Raw genomic sequence first — 18,491 nt, 5'->3', positions numbered from 1 at the left:
GGGGGTTAGCGCACATCCAGCACGGAGCCGTTGCAGGAGAGCAGGTAGCGCAAGCAATGATGGCATTGTAGCTCACGGTATCGTGGAGTAACTTCTTGTTGGACTTCTTGTCCAACCCCCAGCTCCAGCCAGGGCCAGCTTCACAGTTAGGTCAGATTGCTCAGGACTATGTCCAGTCAATGTTTGAATGTCTCTGAGGACGGTGTCCCATAGCCTTTCTGGACACTCGTCTGATTGCATGGGGAATTTGTTTTCACTTAAAATCAGGAGGACTTTCTCTTGGTGCAGCTTATGCCTATTGGCTCATGGTCTTTTACTCTGCAGCTCTAAGAAGAGTTTGCCTTCATCTTCTTTAGAACTTCTCGGTAGCCAGTCAAAAACAGAAAATAGATCTCCCCTTCATCTTATCTTCTCCAAGCTAGCCAAACCCAGCTCCCCCAGACTCTGCTTGTATGGCATCTGCTCCAGTCCTCTGATCATCTTGGTGGCTTCCTCTGCACTTGCTCCAGTATGTCCATGTCTTGACCTGGACAGGGTGCTCAGGATGTTTACTCACAGGTAGGAGGTAGAGGGGAAGGATCGTTTCCCTGGACCTGCTGGCTGCACTCTTGCTGGTGCAGCCTGGGATGTGCTTGACCACCTCCTATCCAGCTTCTCCACCAGAACCTCTGAGGCTTCTTCTGCAAAACTGTTCTCTGGCCAGTCAGCCTCAGCCTGGAAGGCTTCACAGTCGCCTTAGGTCCTGTTTTTAGGCTTTGAGTCACTTAGTGTGTCTAGTCTTGAGTAACTTCATCAAAATGAAGATGAGTCAAGACTTGGACCTCCGTGTGTTTCACCCAAGAGGATGCATCTTCATCTGAGGGGGAGAGGTTTGAGGAGCGGGCGCCTGACTCGGTGTTGGCAGCTCTTGGCTGCCTGTCATCCTTGTTTGTGGTCCAAGGATGTGCTTTAATAAGCAGACTCTGGAAAGCATTCATGTGTGAAATGTTCTGTTGTTCATCAAAATACAGGGAACAGGTGTTTTGGCCTAGAAATTGAAGCAAGCTAATTTCCTTCTTTTTATTTTCTATTGCATGAGTAGAAGATGTAACGTTTCAGCAATCTCATCCCTTTTCAAATGCTACTGTGATTTAAAATAACCTTTAAAACAAAAATGAAATCTCATTAGAAAATGCCATCCTAATTTGGAGCAACAGTTTCATAATTTGTTTCTGTGATATTAAATTAAATGTTTTGTAGAGTAGAATGAAGGTAACGTTTACTTAAAATCCATGCACTATTACAAGATATTATTGCTTGAATTATTCCAAATTTTGGAACAGGTTTTGTTTCTAATTAATCAAGAGACTCTCAAGCTTTATTCTTGTTATGCAAATCAAAATGTGAGCATCTAAAGAATAATTTTTAAGTGCAAACTGCTTTTCAGTGTGGACGTTTGGAAATGCTAATCAATTCAGATTGTTAATGATGGGCTTCCTTTAATAATCCCATGAGCCTCTGCCTCACCTCTAGTTTTTAAAAGACTAGCAAGCCCCCAAATTTTTTAAGAACTGCTATGTGGATGGTCCATCTCATGCAATACACCGTGGTTGTTGCCATGGTGTTTGAGTGGCACTTGGGGACAGGACATAGGAGCAAAATGCGTGGGATGCTTCCCCAAAACCAGCCGTCCTTGTTTCCAACGCCTTTGCAAAGGGACTCAAGCGCGCGGGTGCCTCTGAGCATGACGGCGTTCCCTTTGACACCGGTGGTCACGCTAAGATTTGAGCACCTCATTCTGCATTTCACTGAATCAAAAATAAATCTGGTTCTATGACATTTGGACAGTTACATGAGACTTTGCAAAAACAGGGTTAAATTTGTGGATGAGTAATTAATTAAGAACTACTTAAAGCATTGTTTATATTTTGTTTTAAGGATGAAGCACCGCTGTTAAGGTTCTGAAATTATTTCAGCAAGGCTGAGCTGCACATGGCAACGTGGTGTTGCTGCGTGCGTGCAGACCGGATCGGTACACGTATAATTAGGCAAATTGTGGGTAACAGCATCAGTCCCGTATTGTAACTGTAGGAGCCAAACCTGGACGTACCTTTGGAACGCGGGGGCTAGACTTGGAGAAGCAACTTCCCCTTGGCTGCCAGCCCTCCAGGTACTGTACCTTCTGCCTAAAGCTCACTGGAGAATCGCTGAGCACGTTATTTGGAGGTTGAGTGTTTTTAACAACTACGTAGTAAAGATGGCCATTGTGGTTTTTTTCCTTTTTTTTTGTTGTTTTGATAATTTTTTTTTTTCCTCCTCCATCATAATTGCACCTTCAGGGAAAGCTCACAATAAATAACAGTAGCACCTTGCAAACAGGCATCTACTTGTTCCTGACGGAATAAAGCCCAAATTAATTAACAAGGTGTACTCACATTCTGAGAGCTATCGTTATTTCTTCCCTATATGAGTGAATTCTGTTGTGGGGATCCAATTTTCTTTGAGCTGATGCAGTGGGAGTAATCATACGATATCTGTATTTTAATCAAGCAAAGTGTGTTCTAAAGCCTGCGATGAATTTACCTGCTTGAGGTTAAATGCATGTAACTGAAAGAAGGGAATATGCATTAAATTACTGTATTAAATCGTTGCTTTAAAGGAAGAGAGATGCATGCGCATGATCTGTGTTCTAGTGGATCTTACCATTAGGGTGCAAATTAGTCTATTTATTTCTAAAACTTTATAAACTATTTTGTCTAAGCGACATTTAAATTAAAATCATACATAAAAAGCAAGTAGTAAAGATGAAAACCAGATGAATCCTAAGTATTAGCAGAAACATAACAGAAATACGATTGACATTATCGTATATGATATCGTATATATTGTTACATCAAAAAGCCTGAGTGGTAAATGAAGATCCACTTGTGCTGGGTGCTGTGCAGATGAAAACAAACTCTAAAACTGGATTCGGCTGCAAAAGTCCTAAAATGTACATTTGTGGCTTTTAGAGCTGTACCGCCTCTGTTTTGCTGTGGAGTCGTCTCGAAGGCGATGCGCGCGCTTCCCGCGGTGGAACCACGGTGGAGTCAGCTGAAGCCTGACTTTCTCTCGGTTGTTCGTTCTCTCTCCCCAGATTTGGACGATCCGATAGTAACGGTCCACCAGAGCATCGGGGAAGCGAAAGAGCAGTTTTACTATGAGAGGACGGTGTTTCTCAGGTGCGTTGCCAACTCCAACCCGCCCGTTCGGTACAGCTGGCGACGCGGCCAAGAGGTGTTGCTGCAAGGGTCTGATAAAGGAGTGGAGATCTACGAGCCCTTCTTTACCCAGGTAGGAACGAAGCTACAGTAGTTTTTCCTTCTTCAGGCTACTTGCAGCAGATTCTTTGTAACTGGATGTGTCCGCATATCCCTGCTGGGTTTGTGGGGGCATGCCCTCCGGATAACTACACCCCGGCACAGAAGAACCCGTACGTTATTATAAGACTTCCTAACATAAAATGTGTCTTTTAATTTTTGGTAAAATTACGAAATAGGAAATTCTGGGAAAAGGCACAGTGAGTGCTATCTGCAGAGCCCCTTTGAAGTCATTTTGCTTGGGCGCTGCAAGCCCAAACCTCTGATTTGGCTGCTATTCCCTAATCTTTTCCAATACAATGCAAAGTGATTCTGCACAGAAGTTACAGCCTAAAAAGCTTTTCAGGAAGGCTAAACTCTATGGCAGCTCCCTGTGTTGTTTTTTTTTTTTTAACTATTCTTTTTTTTATTTTATTCTGCCTTTCACTTCTTTGAATATAAGTTTTTGTTCCAGAATTACACACTTAAAAGATGAGGTGGCAAAAATGGAAAGAAGTGCTTTTTTTAAGTCTTCCTACTCCCGCTCACAGCCACAAAGGCAGACCGGGCCGGCAGAAGAGTCTGTCAGATTAGATCAGATTAATTTATTGTTAGCACATTTGCACAGTCTCGGAATAAAAAGGTGGCATATCCTATTGTGTATGGACAAAAGTGTGTGACGGTGTTTGCAAAAAAAAAAAAAAAAATAAAAAGAGGAAAGAAGGAGAAAAAAAATTGTTTTGGAAAATCTCAAGCAGTAACGAGTAAAGACAGAGGTGAAAACTGCCTGGTAATTTGGTCTTCGTAGCAGAAAGCAACCTACAACTTTCATAAATAATTTTCAGCTAATGATTTGAGAGCACCTTCATTTTTTCTTTTTATTGTACTTGACAGCTTTATATTGCTACAATGGCTTGGTATTTTGCTGAGAAACGTGTAGCCTGGAACCTTACGGAGATGAGAATTAGATTACATAGTCAAGTTATTGGTCTCCTAAATGTGATGAGATTATTTTTAATGTAACATGTACAGACCCAGTTTAGCAAATCTGTGGCTTGTTTCCTTGGACTCAAGTGTGTAAAGTGGATTTTTTTTTAATGTTTTAATTAAAAAGTGAGAAACTCCCTTGACATGGGACTTTTAGTTTTGTATTTCAGTATGGAAATGTTGATGATTACATTTCCTATTGTCTAATAAGAACATAGCTTATAAAATGTGTCACATGGAATTAGATGCAATTTTAAAAAAAACAATAAATTTCTGGGTTACTAGGAGCATTCTTCCTAGAACCTGTGTCTGGGCTGAATTAATGAATAAATCAGATTGTCATGCTGATATTTGAAAGCTTATCCCTAACCTTTTTACATTTATTGGAGGTCAGGTTGAATTAGTGTATCTTGTCTGTGTGCCTACAAGATCTGATATATGTTTATAGGAGGAAAAGATGTAATTAAAGGTTCAGGAGTCATAAACATCTACTGCACATCTCTGCATAATTGGTTCTGCTTGTGATAGGGTAACAAACAGTAGGAGCTGATGAGAAGAGGGATAGAGGGGAGTCGACTTCAGAGCATCGAGAGATGCGAATTTGAGGTGGCGATTTTCGGTGATTGCTTTGAAGGTGGATTATCAATCTGAAAATGAAATTAAATGTAAAGGAAAACACTAGTAACACAATTAAATTTGCTAAGATATTGTACCCCCAAAAAGCTAATTTTTCTTTCTGGTGGTTTTCTAGTTTTATTAAATCATAGAAGGCACCTGGAAAACTGGACATATACAAATGAATTCTTGAACTTTGAACAGATTTTTTTTTTGATGAGTTAGGTAATGTCAGCTACTTATTTTAGCTGCCAAGTGGGGAAAAAAAGATGAACAAACATGCACGTTCTCATTTGTGGGAGTGTTCGAAAAACTGAACTTTTCAAAACCAAAATCTTGATGCAGAATTTTTTCCTAAGACTTTGCATCATCCTCATTGCACATTGTAATTGCACAGCCTGAGTACAAGATTAAATTTGCTGTATTTACAATAATTATGCAATTAGACATAATTAGACTAATTATCCAAACCAGTGAAGAAAATATATACATTTTTATAAATCTCCGCAATCTGGCGACGTGATCCAGAATCCCATTGTGAGTTCAGCCCACAGGTTCAGCCTGGAGTCCACGGCCAAGGAACGAACCGATGGGATGGTTTCCAGAACTCCGGGACTTTGGTAGCTGTGTTCCGACTAACCTGGATCAGGCCTTTCTCTAGCCCAGACGAACCTCTTCTTCGAGTGGGATCTTTATCGTTAGGAGCAGCCTTTCGAAGATGTGGTCTTGCAAACACTAAATCAGCATGTGCTTAATATTAATCACATAATTCTTATGGGACTGATTGCACATACAAAGCACTTCAGTTCCAATACTCCAAACAACTACCAAGCTTGAGTTTTAATGACTGTTTCTTTTCTTGTCTGGCTAGCTGTGTCTTCTCTTTTATTGTTTTTCTCTAGTCTATATCTATAGATATATAGACTATTCTCTAGTCTATATCTATAGCAAAAAACTATCGTATTTTTGCTTATATTGACCTGGGCAGTTGGTGCACGTGATATTGTTAAAAAAAACCAAAAAAAACCAAAAAACCAAATTAAATATATTGTTCGAGCTGTGGTAATATTAAAAGTTGTTCAGCTTTAACAGGACACGTGATAGTGAACATTTTCCAAAGTTTGCTCTTTGGATGCTTTGTGAGCCCGTTCAGCATCTGCCTCCCCGGGCTGGGGTTCTGCCTTAGCCCTGTCTCAGCATAACACGATTTTAGCTTATCGCTGTAAACGCAGGCAAAGACTCGAAAGCGGGCAGCTGGAGGAGGAGATGGAAAGCCCTGGGAAGTTCCTTATTTTAATGCTAGAGTGGATACCGTGCAGGTCTTGATACACATAGATTGGTCTGATGTTCTCGCAGCCCTCCGCGCTGCAGCATCCCCAGTCCGACAGCCCGGTGCGCTTTGCTGTGCTCCCTGCTCCGTCCCACGACGTCTCTGTGCGCTCAGGGGTTGTCTCTCGCGCTCCTTTCGGCTTTCTGTTACTCTTGTTGCTAACAGCGCTGTAAGATTTTACATACGTATTTCAGCAACTTGCTTTTTCTCCTGACTTTCTGTTTCTGCGGTGCCCATTTCACAGAGCACAGCAGTGGAAATCTTGTATTTTCCAGTTTTTTTCTTGATTTTGTCTGGAGAAACTCCTTCATTACATATCCCGTTCAGGTCCCTGCTCCATCATTTACGCTGCTGGCTAAAAATAAAATCCATCAGCAGCTCATTTTCAAAGGAAAACAGCAGGATTTCTGTACCTTGTGATTTTTTTTCATCATGTAGAACGTCCCTTAAGATATATTATCCCGAATAATGCTGCAACTTGAAAGACTGTCAAACCAATTTCCCCCTCCCTGCTCTCTTTTCTTTTGCCTTTAATATATAAGCGAGGCTACAGTTTTCGGTTATGCCAGCTGCCATTCTTTCAGGTAATTAAATAAAATATGTTTTCGGGATCATTTCAACATCTGCTCCTAATTAGCCACCTCTGCATCTTCCTCTCGCCTCCCGAAAGCCAGTCCCGGTGTGTCCTGCATCCCCGCTCGTTCCTCTGCCCCGCTCCCTTCCTAACGCTCTCTCTTGCACACGCAGGGAGAAACAAAGATCCTGAAGCTGAAGAACCTCCGACCTCAGGACTACGCGAATTACAGCTGCATCGCCTCGGTGAGGAATGTCTGCAGCATCCCCGACAAGATGGTATCCTTCCGACTCTCGAATAAAACAGGTGAGCCTCCCCCCAGCCACCCTCCCCGGTCGTTTGACGTCCCCGTGGTCTTTGCGGTGGCGTTCTCTTGCTGAAAACGTGCATGACCTCCTGCAGCCGCGCAGGGGTGGGAGCTATTCAGGAGCAAGTGGTAGAAACAGTTTTCAAGTGTTTTTGTTTTTTTTTCCTCAGCAAAGTTAGGATTTGAAAGGAGAGGTTTGATTTACTGCTCGCTATTTGTCGCGCTCTGGGTTTTATGTCGGGATTTACGTTTTTGCCCGTTGCTTGTTACGGGTGGACTTCAAAGAAGATACTGCGGCAAGGTGAGAGGAAGGGGCATCTCAGTCAAGGCTGGGCATGGAGTAGAAACAAATACTCAAATACTTCTCTCAATGCTTTGCTGAAAACTAATTATTTTTGGTCACCAACATATTTTAGGAAAAAAATTAACCTTTTTATATTTTTACATTGATTTAAACAATTGATTTTTTTATGATTGATTTGATATATTCTTACATCGATTTAAACATCGATTTCTTACATTGATTTACACAAAAGTGTTTTCTTTCAGATTTAATTGGTTCAAATGAAAATATTCAGGCAGTCGTGTTGAAACGCTTTGCAGGAGGAGAACTAGGTGTTTATCTGCCTCTGGCCACGCTGTCTCCACGTTGTGGCATTTCTGGTGCCTTTGCTCTTGTCTTTGGACTTGTCCCTGACCGAGCAAGTCAGCTGTGTATCTCCCTCTCTTTGTGGCTGTATCGCTGCTATCCGTCTCGGGAGCGTCATGCCAGTGGTTGCTCACAAGAAGTGCAATTGGGAGTGCTGGTGTCCAGAAAGATGGAAATTATAGATTTTAACTCTCCTAAAGGCTCTGTGTCCGGGATCCGCAGAGGATGTGTCTGAAATGGTTTGTAAACCCAATGCCAAAGAGCAAAGTCTTCAGCTTAGATTTCTAAATAATTAGAAATTTCCTGGAAGTGTTTTCTGGAGAACAGTTCTGCAGCACATGTGGTAACATTTGAAGACTTCAGGTTAGATTACGCTGGGTTATGCCGTAACAGCGTGTGCCTCGGGGCACCCAAACCAGGTAGCAAATGAACAGAATGGTTGAGGCATTAGCATGCTGAGTGCGTCAAAGATGAACTGTGAATTTTATTTGCACTTGCACATTTCACATTATTTCTGTCCTCACGGCTTTATTCCAAGGAGTTGCCTTCTGCTTTTTCTGAATTTCTGATTTGCCAGCAGGGGCTTTCAGACTGCGGTGTGTACCATTACTGTACACAGCCCACTGCAAAGCAAATTCACAGCTCAGCTTCAAAGCTGCCACTGGCAGTAGGGGAATTGCAGTCGCTTCTGAAGGTATCTGGCAAAATTATTTGGAAGCCCTTAATTTATTCTCTCATTAATTTTGCCGGGGGAAAAAAAAAAAAAAGTCATAACGTGAGGTTTGACGTTCATTAGTTGCTCTGATTTCATACCAGAAGAGGCATGAAATCCTGTCTGCCATGGAGAGGTGCAGCTGATAGTTGGGAGCAGCTTTCTGCTCAACACCGGTAATAACTCATCCACCTTCTTTCATGAGAAGAGAGGATGAGAGTTGTTACTGCTGCCATTTGTCAGAGCGATAATTTTGCTGTTGGAGCCAGAACGGTCTTTGTCCATGTTGAACCTCATCTGCAACAGAAGTTTGTTTATGTTACAGTAATGGGGGAACATTAAATAGCCTAACTATTCTGAACTGAGGACAGGTGAGCATGATCTAATTTTGCAAAAAGAATTAATTATTCCCACCTTACAAACGTTATGTTTATTCTGGGAGAAGGGTGTCATGCTAAATTAACAGGAGTTGCTTTTCTGGAGGAATTTCCAAAGTAAACAAGCCTGCAAACTTATAAAGATTCACACTTTCTCGTGAAGAACTTGGTGGCAACCATCATTGAGAGCAAAATTAAATTCATATAGTAATTACTGCAACATATCATTAAAGATGATGAGTGATGTGTTGATGACTCTGGGACAAAACTTTTCCTGTTTGGTATGACTTCATCGGATATAGCTCTTTGGTAGAACTTCACCTGGTGTCATTTCATAGAAGTTATATAAATTTGAAATCCAGAGTAATCCAGGATAAATCCAAAGTAATGAAAATCAGAACCTGAACTTGATACTCTGTTTTGGTATGGAGCAGTCCTAGCCTGTCCATCTGTTTTTAATTTAAAGCTGGAGGCATGTAATGGAGATACCTATCTAATGGCAACAAAAGAGAGACAAACGGCAGTGTCTGTAAGGTGGCAACACCAGGATATTTATTGTAGTTAATGTGGGCTACAAGTGGATTTAAGTTCAGCTGCGTATTATGAAAGCATAACGTAAAATTGCTGGCAATTTGGCTATTCTGCATTTATCAGGTCTGTAAGTATAACTGGCGTGAGCAGTTTTTGTTGAACTTGGCTGTTACTGAGGAGAGAGGTGACTGAGGAGGATAGCTGGGGCTGACGGGAGCTGTGGGTTCCACCTCGTTCCGGTAGTGCTTTGGCTCCCTGGGGTCAGGCTTTTATTGCAGGGTACGGGGACTGTTGCATGGTTTGTCGGGCTCCCTTCGATTGACTGACTTGTGAGCAAAGTCGGGAAGGTTTTTCCCTGCCGTGGATGTGCGCTCCAGCTTGTGTTGCTCAGGGACATCAGCTGTCCCAGCAGCCAGGATGGGGTTTGTGGACCATCTGCGTGCGGTGGCTTGTCGCTCACCTCGGTTGATTGACGGGGTGCGCACATGGCGGCTGGGAAGCTGCTGTGCTGCAGGGAGCACCTTGGCTCCCCGCTGGCCCGGATCGATTGCCACCACGCGCTGATGCGCAGCAGGACATCTGCACGCTGCAACGAGCGTTTGTCACACGTGATGATCGCTGGCAGATTGTGTTTGAGGAAGCGGTGCCCAGCAGACGTGAAAAAACCCCGTGTAACTATTGCTGTCTGCCTGGAAATCCTTACTGCTCTTGTAGTATCCTGCTACTACCCTGCCTACTTTCTGCAGCCAGGGCCACCAAGGTTCTCACAGATGACGGTCAAGTCACCTGTTGAACCTTCTGCTTGGTAATCTTCCTGCATTGTCAGAGTGCGGCGCCAGAGGCACGCAAGCACATGGCTTACCTCTTTCTTTGTCTGAAACACTCTCAAGTCTCCCCAGCTTCCCTCGCCAAGAGCTATAGGTGACTGGGCATGAACGTAGATGCTTGTTTCAAGGCAAGCATGCAGATCCAGGTGCTCTGCTGCTGCTGTTTGTGCCACGGGGTCTTTCATACATCTGCATCCCTGTGCACACCTCTGAGTTGAGAGGCTAATTTGAGGAACATCAGGCATGTCTTTGGGTGAGTATTTTGGGTTTCTGTTCAGTGCCGCCTGCCAGCTCATCCCTCTGACCTTTTTGTTTTCTGTGCTCACTCCGTCTTGCTGATTATGTGATTGCGTGTACTGGCATCACCAGAGTAACAATCAATTACTGTGATAGAACCAATCCAGAGGAAACTTTCTGCCTACTTCTCCTTGAATAATTAGAGAGGTAATTACGCTGATGCCATCGGATGAATGTGTATTCATCAGTATACTTTGGACATGATGCAGATTTAAGGCGTTACACGTAGGTATAATTAGGTACACTCACACCCCCTTCATTCAACAGCAGCTTCTTAATTACAGCTGTTCTGTGTGCGTCTGGAGCCTTAGACGCACCATCGCATGTCTGTAGGTACTGCAGGAGATAGAGGCCATTGGCATCAGTTTTCTGACACACGGATTTCTTTGTTCCAGTGCAGACTAGTTGAAAATGCAAAAACCAAAGTGGATGTTGTAATGACAGAAGCTGAGATCATCTCAGAAGCATGTGACCATGCATATGCTGAAGCCCAAGATGACAATTAGCAGTAATATTGTACAGCAGCAGGTAGAGGCACTTGTTGAGCGCAGACCCACTTTGTGTCTAAAGACAGGTATTACTCTGCAAATTTATTATCTGAATAGGTGAGAAATTTGAAGGGAAGCAGAAACACTGTGAAGTGATTCACCTGCTGGCAGATTGCTAGTGAGTGGCAGGAACAGAAATAGAAGTCAAGATGTGAGGAAGAACAGCAGAGGGACTAATTTTGCAACTCTCATTTGTTTTTAGTAGACTGAGTCCCTTTAAAATCAGCACATAGAAGTTAATTTGGGTAAGTTATTGCAAGCGGGAGTTGTAAAACCAAATGCAGCTGCTTTGCAACAAAATCAAGGGGTTATTCTGAAAAGGAGGAGGAACCCTGACAATTTTCGCAGTGTACGTGCTTGAATCTCCAGGCTGTCGGAAGAGGATCAGCTGTGAGGGTGGGTGTCCCACCAAGTCATGACCTCCATAGTTCTGTCTACGTTACCCGTGTTCATTGCTTCACAATGTCCATGCTGCACCAAAGAAGAAATCCGATTGATCCAATTCTGGCTCTTACTCTACTCATTGGGCTTCTCCTGGGGTTGCTATTGTCCTGTCTCTTCCCCAAGGTCACAGAGGTTTTGTGCGTGGCACTCACATGTGTCTTTCCCCACTCATGTTTTTCACTCTCTTAGAGCTCTTAGTGTATTTAGATTCCTGAAATCAATGATTTTTTTCCTCCAAACAGTCCTCACAGTTTGAAACTGCAGGAAGCACAAAAGGCAGTTTGCAGCAAAGGCTTCTGGAGTGGGGGGAGCACTGTGCTACAGGTTGTGTCTTCTCATAGAAACGGCTCCTCAACACCTTTCTCATCTCCTGTTCCCATTTACAAGTGTTTTGGAGTCACCTCCTTGGTTCCTCTAGATACCTTCTCATCCTCCTGCCTTGTCTTTAGTAGGACCTTTGACATGACGTCCGATGCCTTCCTTATAGCCAGGATTGAGATGTGAATGATTAGTCAAAAATTGGCTGGGCCTTTGGGCTTGAAGGGTGGCATGATGTCTAACTGGTGATCATTTATTTACGTCGTCCCTTGGGGATCAAAACTGTGAACAATCGTGTACAACATTTTCATTAATCACCAAAACAATGGGACCAAGTGCGCTTTTGGTTAAGTTCTTGGACAATAGCAAATTGGGAGTGGTGATCAAAACAGAGGTCTTGACAGGATGGAGAAAAGAGCAAACAGGAGCCTCATGAAATTCAGCTAAATGCCACGTCCTGCCCCTGGGGAGGAACAACCACCCATGTACATGTTGGGGCCAACTGGCTAGAAAGTACCTTTACAGGAAGGGAGCTGGGTTGCCCTGCAGACAAGTTCAGCGTGAGCCAGCAATGTGGCCATGCCAAAAAGGCCAATAGCAAGCTTGGCTGTACTGGTGGGACTGCAGCCAGCAGGTCCAGGACAGTGATCCTTCCCCTCTGATCAGTGCTTTGAGACAGCATCCAGACCATTGCATCCAGTTTGGCGCTCCCTAGAGTAAGACAGACACAGATGGACTGGAGCAAGACGAGTGGAGGCCACCAAGATGGTCTGGAGCTAGAGCATGTGACACGTGGGAGGAGGCTGAAGGAGTTGGGTTTGCTCACCTTGGGCAAGATACTCAAACTTTGGGTGAGGCCTAAGCAACCTGATCTAATTGGCATTGCTTCAAGTAGGGCTCTGACCAGACGCCTCCAGAGATACCTTCTGATGAAGACGGTTCTGTAGTGCTGGGATTAAAGCAAGCACGTTAAAAGGCAAAGCAGTGTTGTGGAAGTTATTTGAATTCAGTATTATCTCCTCTCCCCAGGATATCGTTGTCTATGTGAGAACTGATGAAAGTCCTAAAGATTTATCACCCTGCCTTAGCCTGGACCATACGTTGGTCAGGAGGTGCTTCTTTTTGAAGACACTTAGCAGGAACAAGTGCAGTCTCCTTTATAAATACAAGGATTATGTTATTCCAAGCGTAATTCTGCTCTGTGTCAAACAGGAATTACTGACAGATGATTTTAAAATCTGCCACCAATTTGCATGTGACTCACTATTTAATCCTTAGAGCTGGGAAAGGTAACTTTAGATACAGCTAACGCTGAATCGCGCATCTGAATGCCCGGATCTAATAACGTAAATGGATCCTTTTAAGAGTGTTCATTGTTTCAAAGTGTCAGAGAAAAAGCATGATATTTACCCATAAGCCCACTGAAATTCAGGGCTTCCTGAATTATTTGTTCTAATATTATTGAGTAAAAGCAAATAAAACTTTTATCTTGATCTACAGAGCATTTTTGGTGGCACATATTAATTTGAAAATGTGTATTAGCAGCCAGTGCAGGCTGCTTAGTGCAGGTGATCATTAATACATGATATTGAAACTGATTTTTTGGCAGCCTCCAACATAGAAAGAAATAATCCACAACAATAACTTTTACCAAGAAAGATGAGTATTTCAATACGTGATTTTTCAGCTGCATGCCATAGTTCATTCAAATCACAGCTGAAGCTGGCGTTCTGTCTGGGGTGTGTGGTGGGAAACAAATTGAAAAAGGCTTAATTCACTTTTAATCCTTTCATTAAAGCAGTAGTCTGTCACGATAAACTTGCTTTGTTTCCTTTCATTCAGACAGTACAGAGTTAAGAGAATTATCTCATTTTGAAAAAATATTTCTCTTAGCATCCCCTGGTATTCTCAGCGCGACAGCGAGATGTGATCCTGCACTAAAAAGGCTTGAAATCCTCAGATAAGAAATACAGCCAGCTGTATACTCAGAGTTGTATGGTTGGGGTTTTTTAATGCTTTAGCAAAAAGGAATAATAGAAAATAAAGCTGGGAAGGACCCCAAGAGGTCATCCAGTCCCATTCTTCATGGCAGAATGCACTGGATCTAAACCTTGTCCTACCAATGTCCATTTAAGCTGGCTGCCAGCAGCAGCGGTGCCACATATTGGTGGGCAGTCTGGTCCTGTCCACCATGGCACGAAGGAGAGATTGTCCTCTTCCCCTTTGCAGCAACATTTCGTATATTTGGAGATGGTTCTTTTCCCACCTCTTCTGTTGGATAACGAACCTAGCTCCTTAGTTTTTGCCGGTGAGTCACATCGTCTCTACCTCACACTGTTCCTGTTGGTCTCCTCTGACCACCTCCTTGGTGAAGTTCAGTGCTTCAGGGCAGCACCCAGCCTCATGACCATGGGGTTCAATGCAGGGCTTGTTCCATACATTTCCCAACAAAGTTCTTGTTTCTGCGTCCGTTTTACTGAGCACATAGTGCTAATGTTTGCTTTCTGTCCAGATTGCGTCCACCGTAACCCTGAGGGTCATTTCTCTGTGGCTCCTCATTAGTCAGTCATTCCTAATCCACTAATTGTGTGGGCGATTGCTGCTGTCGCAGGACAGGATTTGTCTCACCTAGATAGGAGTCTGAAAGCTTAGGTGTCTGCAGTACACGGTTGTTCAGGGAGCACCGTACTTGGTGGAGCGAGATGGCTCCAAAGAGCAATTCATCCCATCTATTTTTGGAGAGCAGGAATTGTGCTTTAGGGGTGCTCATATCTCTTCAAGACACATGACCTCAGATTGCCTGGCTGACTTTCAGGTGGTTGAAATTAGCCAAGATGAGTTTAAGCCTACATGTACAACTGTGCATCTAAATATAGCAATGAAGGGGACAGTTTCATGATTGGGTTAAGCTGATTTAACACTGCTCTGCTGCTAAAGGGAGGATCCTGCCTTCCTTTCATACCCTCTTGATAAAATGTCCACAGAATGAATAGTTCATACAGTGTGGGAGCTGTGAGCTATTGTAGTCATCTCCAGAGCGTAACCACTGAGGAAGTGCTCTGAATAGCAAACATATCCGCCTCCCCTCCTCCCTGTTGGAGCTATCAATGCCACATCTGTGCGTGAATGGCAGCACGAGCAAAGTGCGAGTCATCAAAGTGCTGCTGCTGCTGGATGAAAAGCAGCCAGGCAAATCGGGAATAAAGAGATGAGTCATCAAAGCTGCTTCCCCATTGGTTAAAAAACAGAGGATTTCAGAAAAAGTTGGAGGAGGGAAAAAAAAATAAAAAAAATGGCTATTGAGAATAGAGGGAGAGCGCAGGGAGTTGGCCAGGGTTACCTGGGCTGGTGCTCCGGGCCACCTTGTCCATGTGCGTGAACCAGGGATGGTGTTCTACAGCGTGAGGAACCGAGTCCAGCTGAAAATGGACCCTCTTAAATATAATCTCGTTCTTTGCTTTATTTCTTTCCCCTAAGTCCCTTCCCTTCTTCCCCTGCAACCTGATAATTTTCCATTCTTGATAGTATGCCTGGACAAAATCATCTTGCACTTTACTCAACTTTAAGCTCCTGTTTTTTTTTCGTGGCAGGCTCAGGGGAAACTGAGTTGGTTTTGTCTGTGACCCAGTAACGTATTCAAATTGGGTGGTGACTGCTGGTACAGGGGGGGCACATGCACCCCAGTCTGAGGTTAAGGCACACAGGCTAATGGGTGTCTTCAGCAACTGGGGGCACCTGGACAGGGGGGAGCCACCCCTTTGTGCTAGAACAAATCCAGGTGATTTTGCAAAGATGAGAACCCTAAAACATTTGCAATACTGAAATCTGGCCTGGGAAAATATTACTTCAGTAATTCCATGTATTAAGTAAAAAAAAAAAAAAAACAAACAAAACCGAAACATACCTGAAAGAATTAGGATTTGAGCCCTTTGCGTTTATTTTCTCTGCCCTGTAAGTGCTGGAATTGTGAAGGCAGTGGTGGTGAAATGGGAAAAAGAGCGAGTAACACAAAAATACGGTTGATATACATGGTGAGCACATCTGGAAGTTGTTACAGCTGGAGTATTTTGCTGCTCTTCTGCGTTTAGATTGCATGCAGCACCTGAAGGAGACACCACTGAAGTTCAGAGCTCTGCATGACTGATCACTAGTAGACAGTGACTATAAAACCACATTTTTACAGCGAGGGTGATTGAGCACTGGCACAAGTTACCTAGAGAAGTTGTGGAGTCTTCATCTTCAGAGATGTTCAAAAGCTGTCTGGACACGGCCCTGGGCAAACTCCAGTAGGGGACCCTGCTTGAGCAGGGGGTTGGACCAGATGACCTCCAGAGATGCCTCCAACCTCAACCATCCTGTGATTCTGTGATGAATTCTGGTCCTAAGCCTGTAAAGAGCTCATGCTTAAGTGTGTCTCCATAATTTTTCTCCCTTGGCCTTGTTGGAGAACTCCTTGCCAAGACAAAGATGAATCTGCCCCGGGAATCCTTTGCCCCTTCTTTTTTAAGGACTATTGATGAAAAGAATGGTCCTGCCATATTGCAGCGTGCTGTGGCAGGGTGGTCAATAAAAAGTTTATTTTTACCCTGTAATTTAAAATCTGGATCTCAGCTGGGAATTATAATCTATTCTTTTTTGAACTTTACTGAGTAAGTACAGAAATGGTGCTCCCAGTCCAGCAGGGACTTCAAATGTTCTCTCTTTTCGCTCTGACTCGAAAGGGAGTATTCATAATGTGTTTACTTAGGGGTATATGCATTATATTCCTGCAAGAAATCATGGCTGTAAATTAAAGGGATGCATACACATACACGTATATATGAAAGCATAATTCAGTTATGTTCTATTACTTCAGTTCTGCATATAAAATAGTTCACAAAACTGGAGGAAATAATGTCTTTTCATTTTTTTTTCATTTTTATTCATCATAGATGAGTGAGTTGTCAAGGACATGACTTTCTGCCTCTACTTTGATATTGCTATTAAAGTCTTAGTCGTCTTCTGCATTTTCAGTAATCCCTAAAGCCAATTGTGACATTTTCTCAATCCCATATACCCAATCTAAATACATATATTTGTCTCACTGTAATTATAACATGCGTTGGCGTTGGATTTTTTCTGTATGCTACATCAGTGACAGATACCTTTTTCCTCCCAGTGTAGTATCTGTCTCAGATACCCATCCCAGGCAGCACCTGAGACTCTGCTTCTTTCAAGTTCAGTGAAGATCAGCACCGGATCATTGATTAGAAGATGTTTCCAGTCTCCCTGCTGATGATCCCAATTTAAACTGGAAGCATTTTGTTGTAGAGCTAGGTTGTTATGTCGAAGGTGCTTGGTAAACTGCGGTGGTTAAGGGTGTATCCTCGGGTGTTAGTGGTGACTTAAGGACTGCTAGCTTTGTGCTGGATCTGAGAAACTTCTGCCCCAGTCATTAATCAGAAGTAGTGCGTGGTGCGTGCTGTTTTATTACTCTGTGAGGACTGGTATATGTTGTAGCCACATTTTATAATGAATCTCCACCTGTATGTCATCAGCGCCTAGCTTGTCTTGTGTGCACGTGTTAATATTAGGTTAAAAAAAAAAAAAAAAAAAAGATGCTGTTCTGATTTAAATTCTCTGTAGTGAGTGGACTAGCAGGGCCGTGCATTGTGACCCGGTGTACTTCCAATAGCACTTTGTCATATGCACTGTGGAGTTCACAGCCAGGCTCTACAGTCCCGTGAAATACAGTGGATGCAGAAGCAATACTTGCACACGAAAGCCTCTGAATTGAAGTCCCTTTAAAAAGGATGCAGCTGCAATATGAATGGGGACCTGAACAGTTTCCCTCGTCATGAGTAGTGCCTTGTTCTTCCCGGGGAAGAGCTCGGAGTGGCACTGCGGCTTTCTTTGTCCCCTGGCAAACCAACCATGACTTCAAAATGTGGGACTGGCGCTCAGAAACCCCTACTTCTAAAGGGCAGTAAAGATGCAGAGCTCATTTGAACACTGAGCCGTTCTCATTACGATGTCCAAATACGATGTTTGGAAAGCTTGTTCCATGCACTCACCCATGGAAATATTTACCAAAGCTTGCTATTGTTTTATAATGAATTTTATTATTTCTATCAGAGAGTTGAAAGAAAGTTTCCGCTGGGCAGGTTGCCTGGCAGAGTCTCTGCCAGAGCTGGGGTGAAGGTTCTGGCTGGGAGATGCTTTGCTTGCCAGACCTGGATGGCCCAGCGTTTGTCCCGTTAATACTGATGGCTGGTGGTCATCTGAGAGAGACCTCAGCCAGGGTGAAGCTTTGGAAGTGGCTTTGGGGGTGATCATACGCTCTGTTTAGTATTAACTCCTTTTGGCAGGGACATTTTTGTTCCGTTAGGAATTCTGTATAAATGATAAGATTTCATACGTGAGCACCTCCTGTGTCTCCATCAGTTTTGGTGTTGCACAGTTGTGTTGGCTCTGATGCTCCATTTTCCAAACCGGTACTGAACATTACCATAAAACTATAAAATCCATCACTCTTCAACTCTACGTGAACTTGAGGACGTCAGTGCTGTATCTGCGTGTCTGTGTGTCCGTGTGTCTCCATGACCCAAACCCGGGGGTTTGTGATATGAGCAGATGGAACTCTGGGGCTGTGAGGGAAGAAGTGAAAAAGTTCAGACTA

At 43.4% G+C, this 18,491-nt stretch overlaps 1 protein-coding gene across 1 annotated transcript in view; it reads left to right on the top strand.

The window, feature by feature from the left end:
• Positions 1 to 18,491, top strand: part of MDGA2 (MAM domain containing glycosylphosphatidylinositol anchor 2) — a 383,424-nt gene that overhangs the window by 197,895 nt on the left and 167,038 nt on the right. Inside the window, exons 4-5 of the mRNA XM_075753135.1 lie at positions 3,116 to 3,312; positions 6,997 to 7,129. Coding sequence (XP_075609250.1) covers positions 3,116 to 3,312; positions 6,997 to 7,129 — 330 coding nt within the window. The remainder of the gene's footprint in view (positions 1 to 3,115; positions 3,313 to 6,996; positions 7,130 to 18,491) is intronic.

The sequence above is a fragment of the Balearica regulorum genome, chromosome 5 (assembly GCF_011004875.1).
Source record: "Balearica regulorum gibbericeps isolate bBalReg1 chromosome 5, bBalReg1.pri, whole genome shotgun sequence".
Classification (NCBI taxonomy): Eukaryota; Metazoa; Chordata; class Aves; order Gruiformes; family Gruidae; genus Balearica; species Balearica regulorum.
The sequence above is the reverse complement of the archived record's forward strand: the minus strand, read 5'-3'. Positions and strand labels throughout refer to the sequence as shown.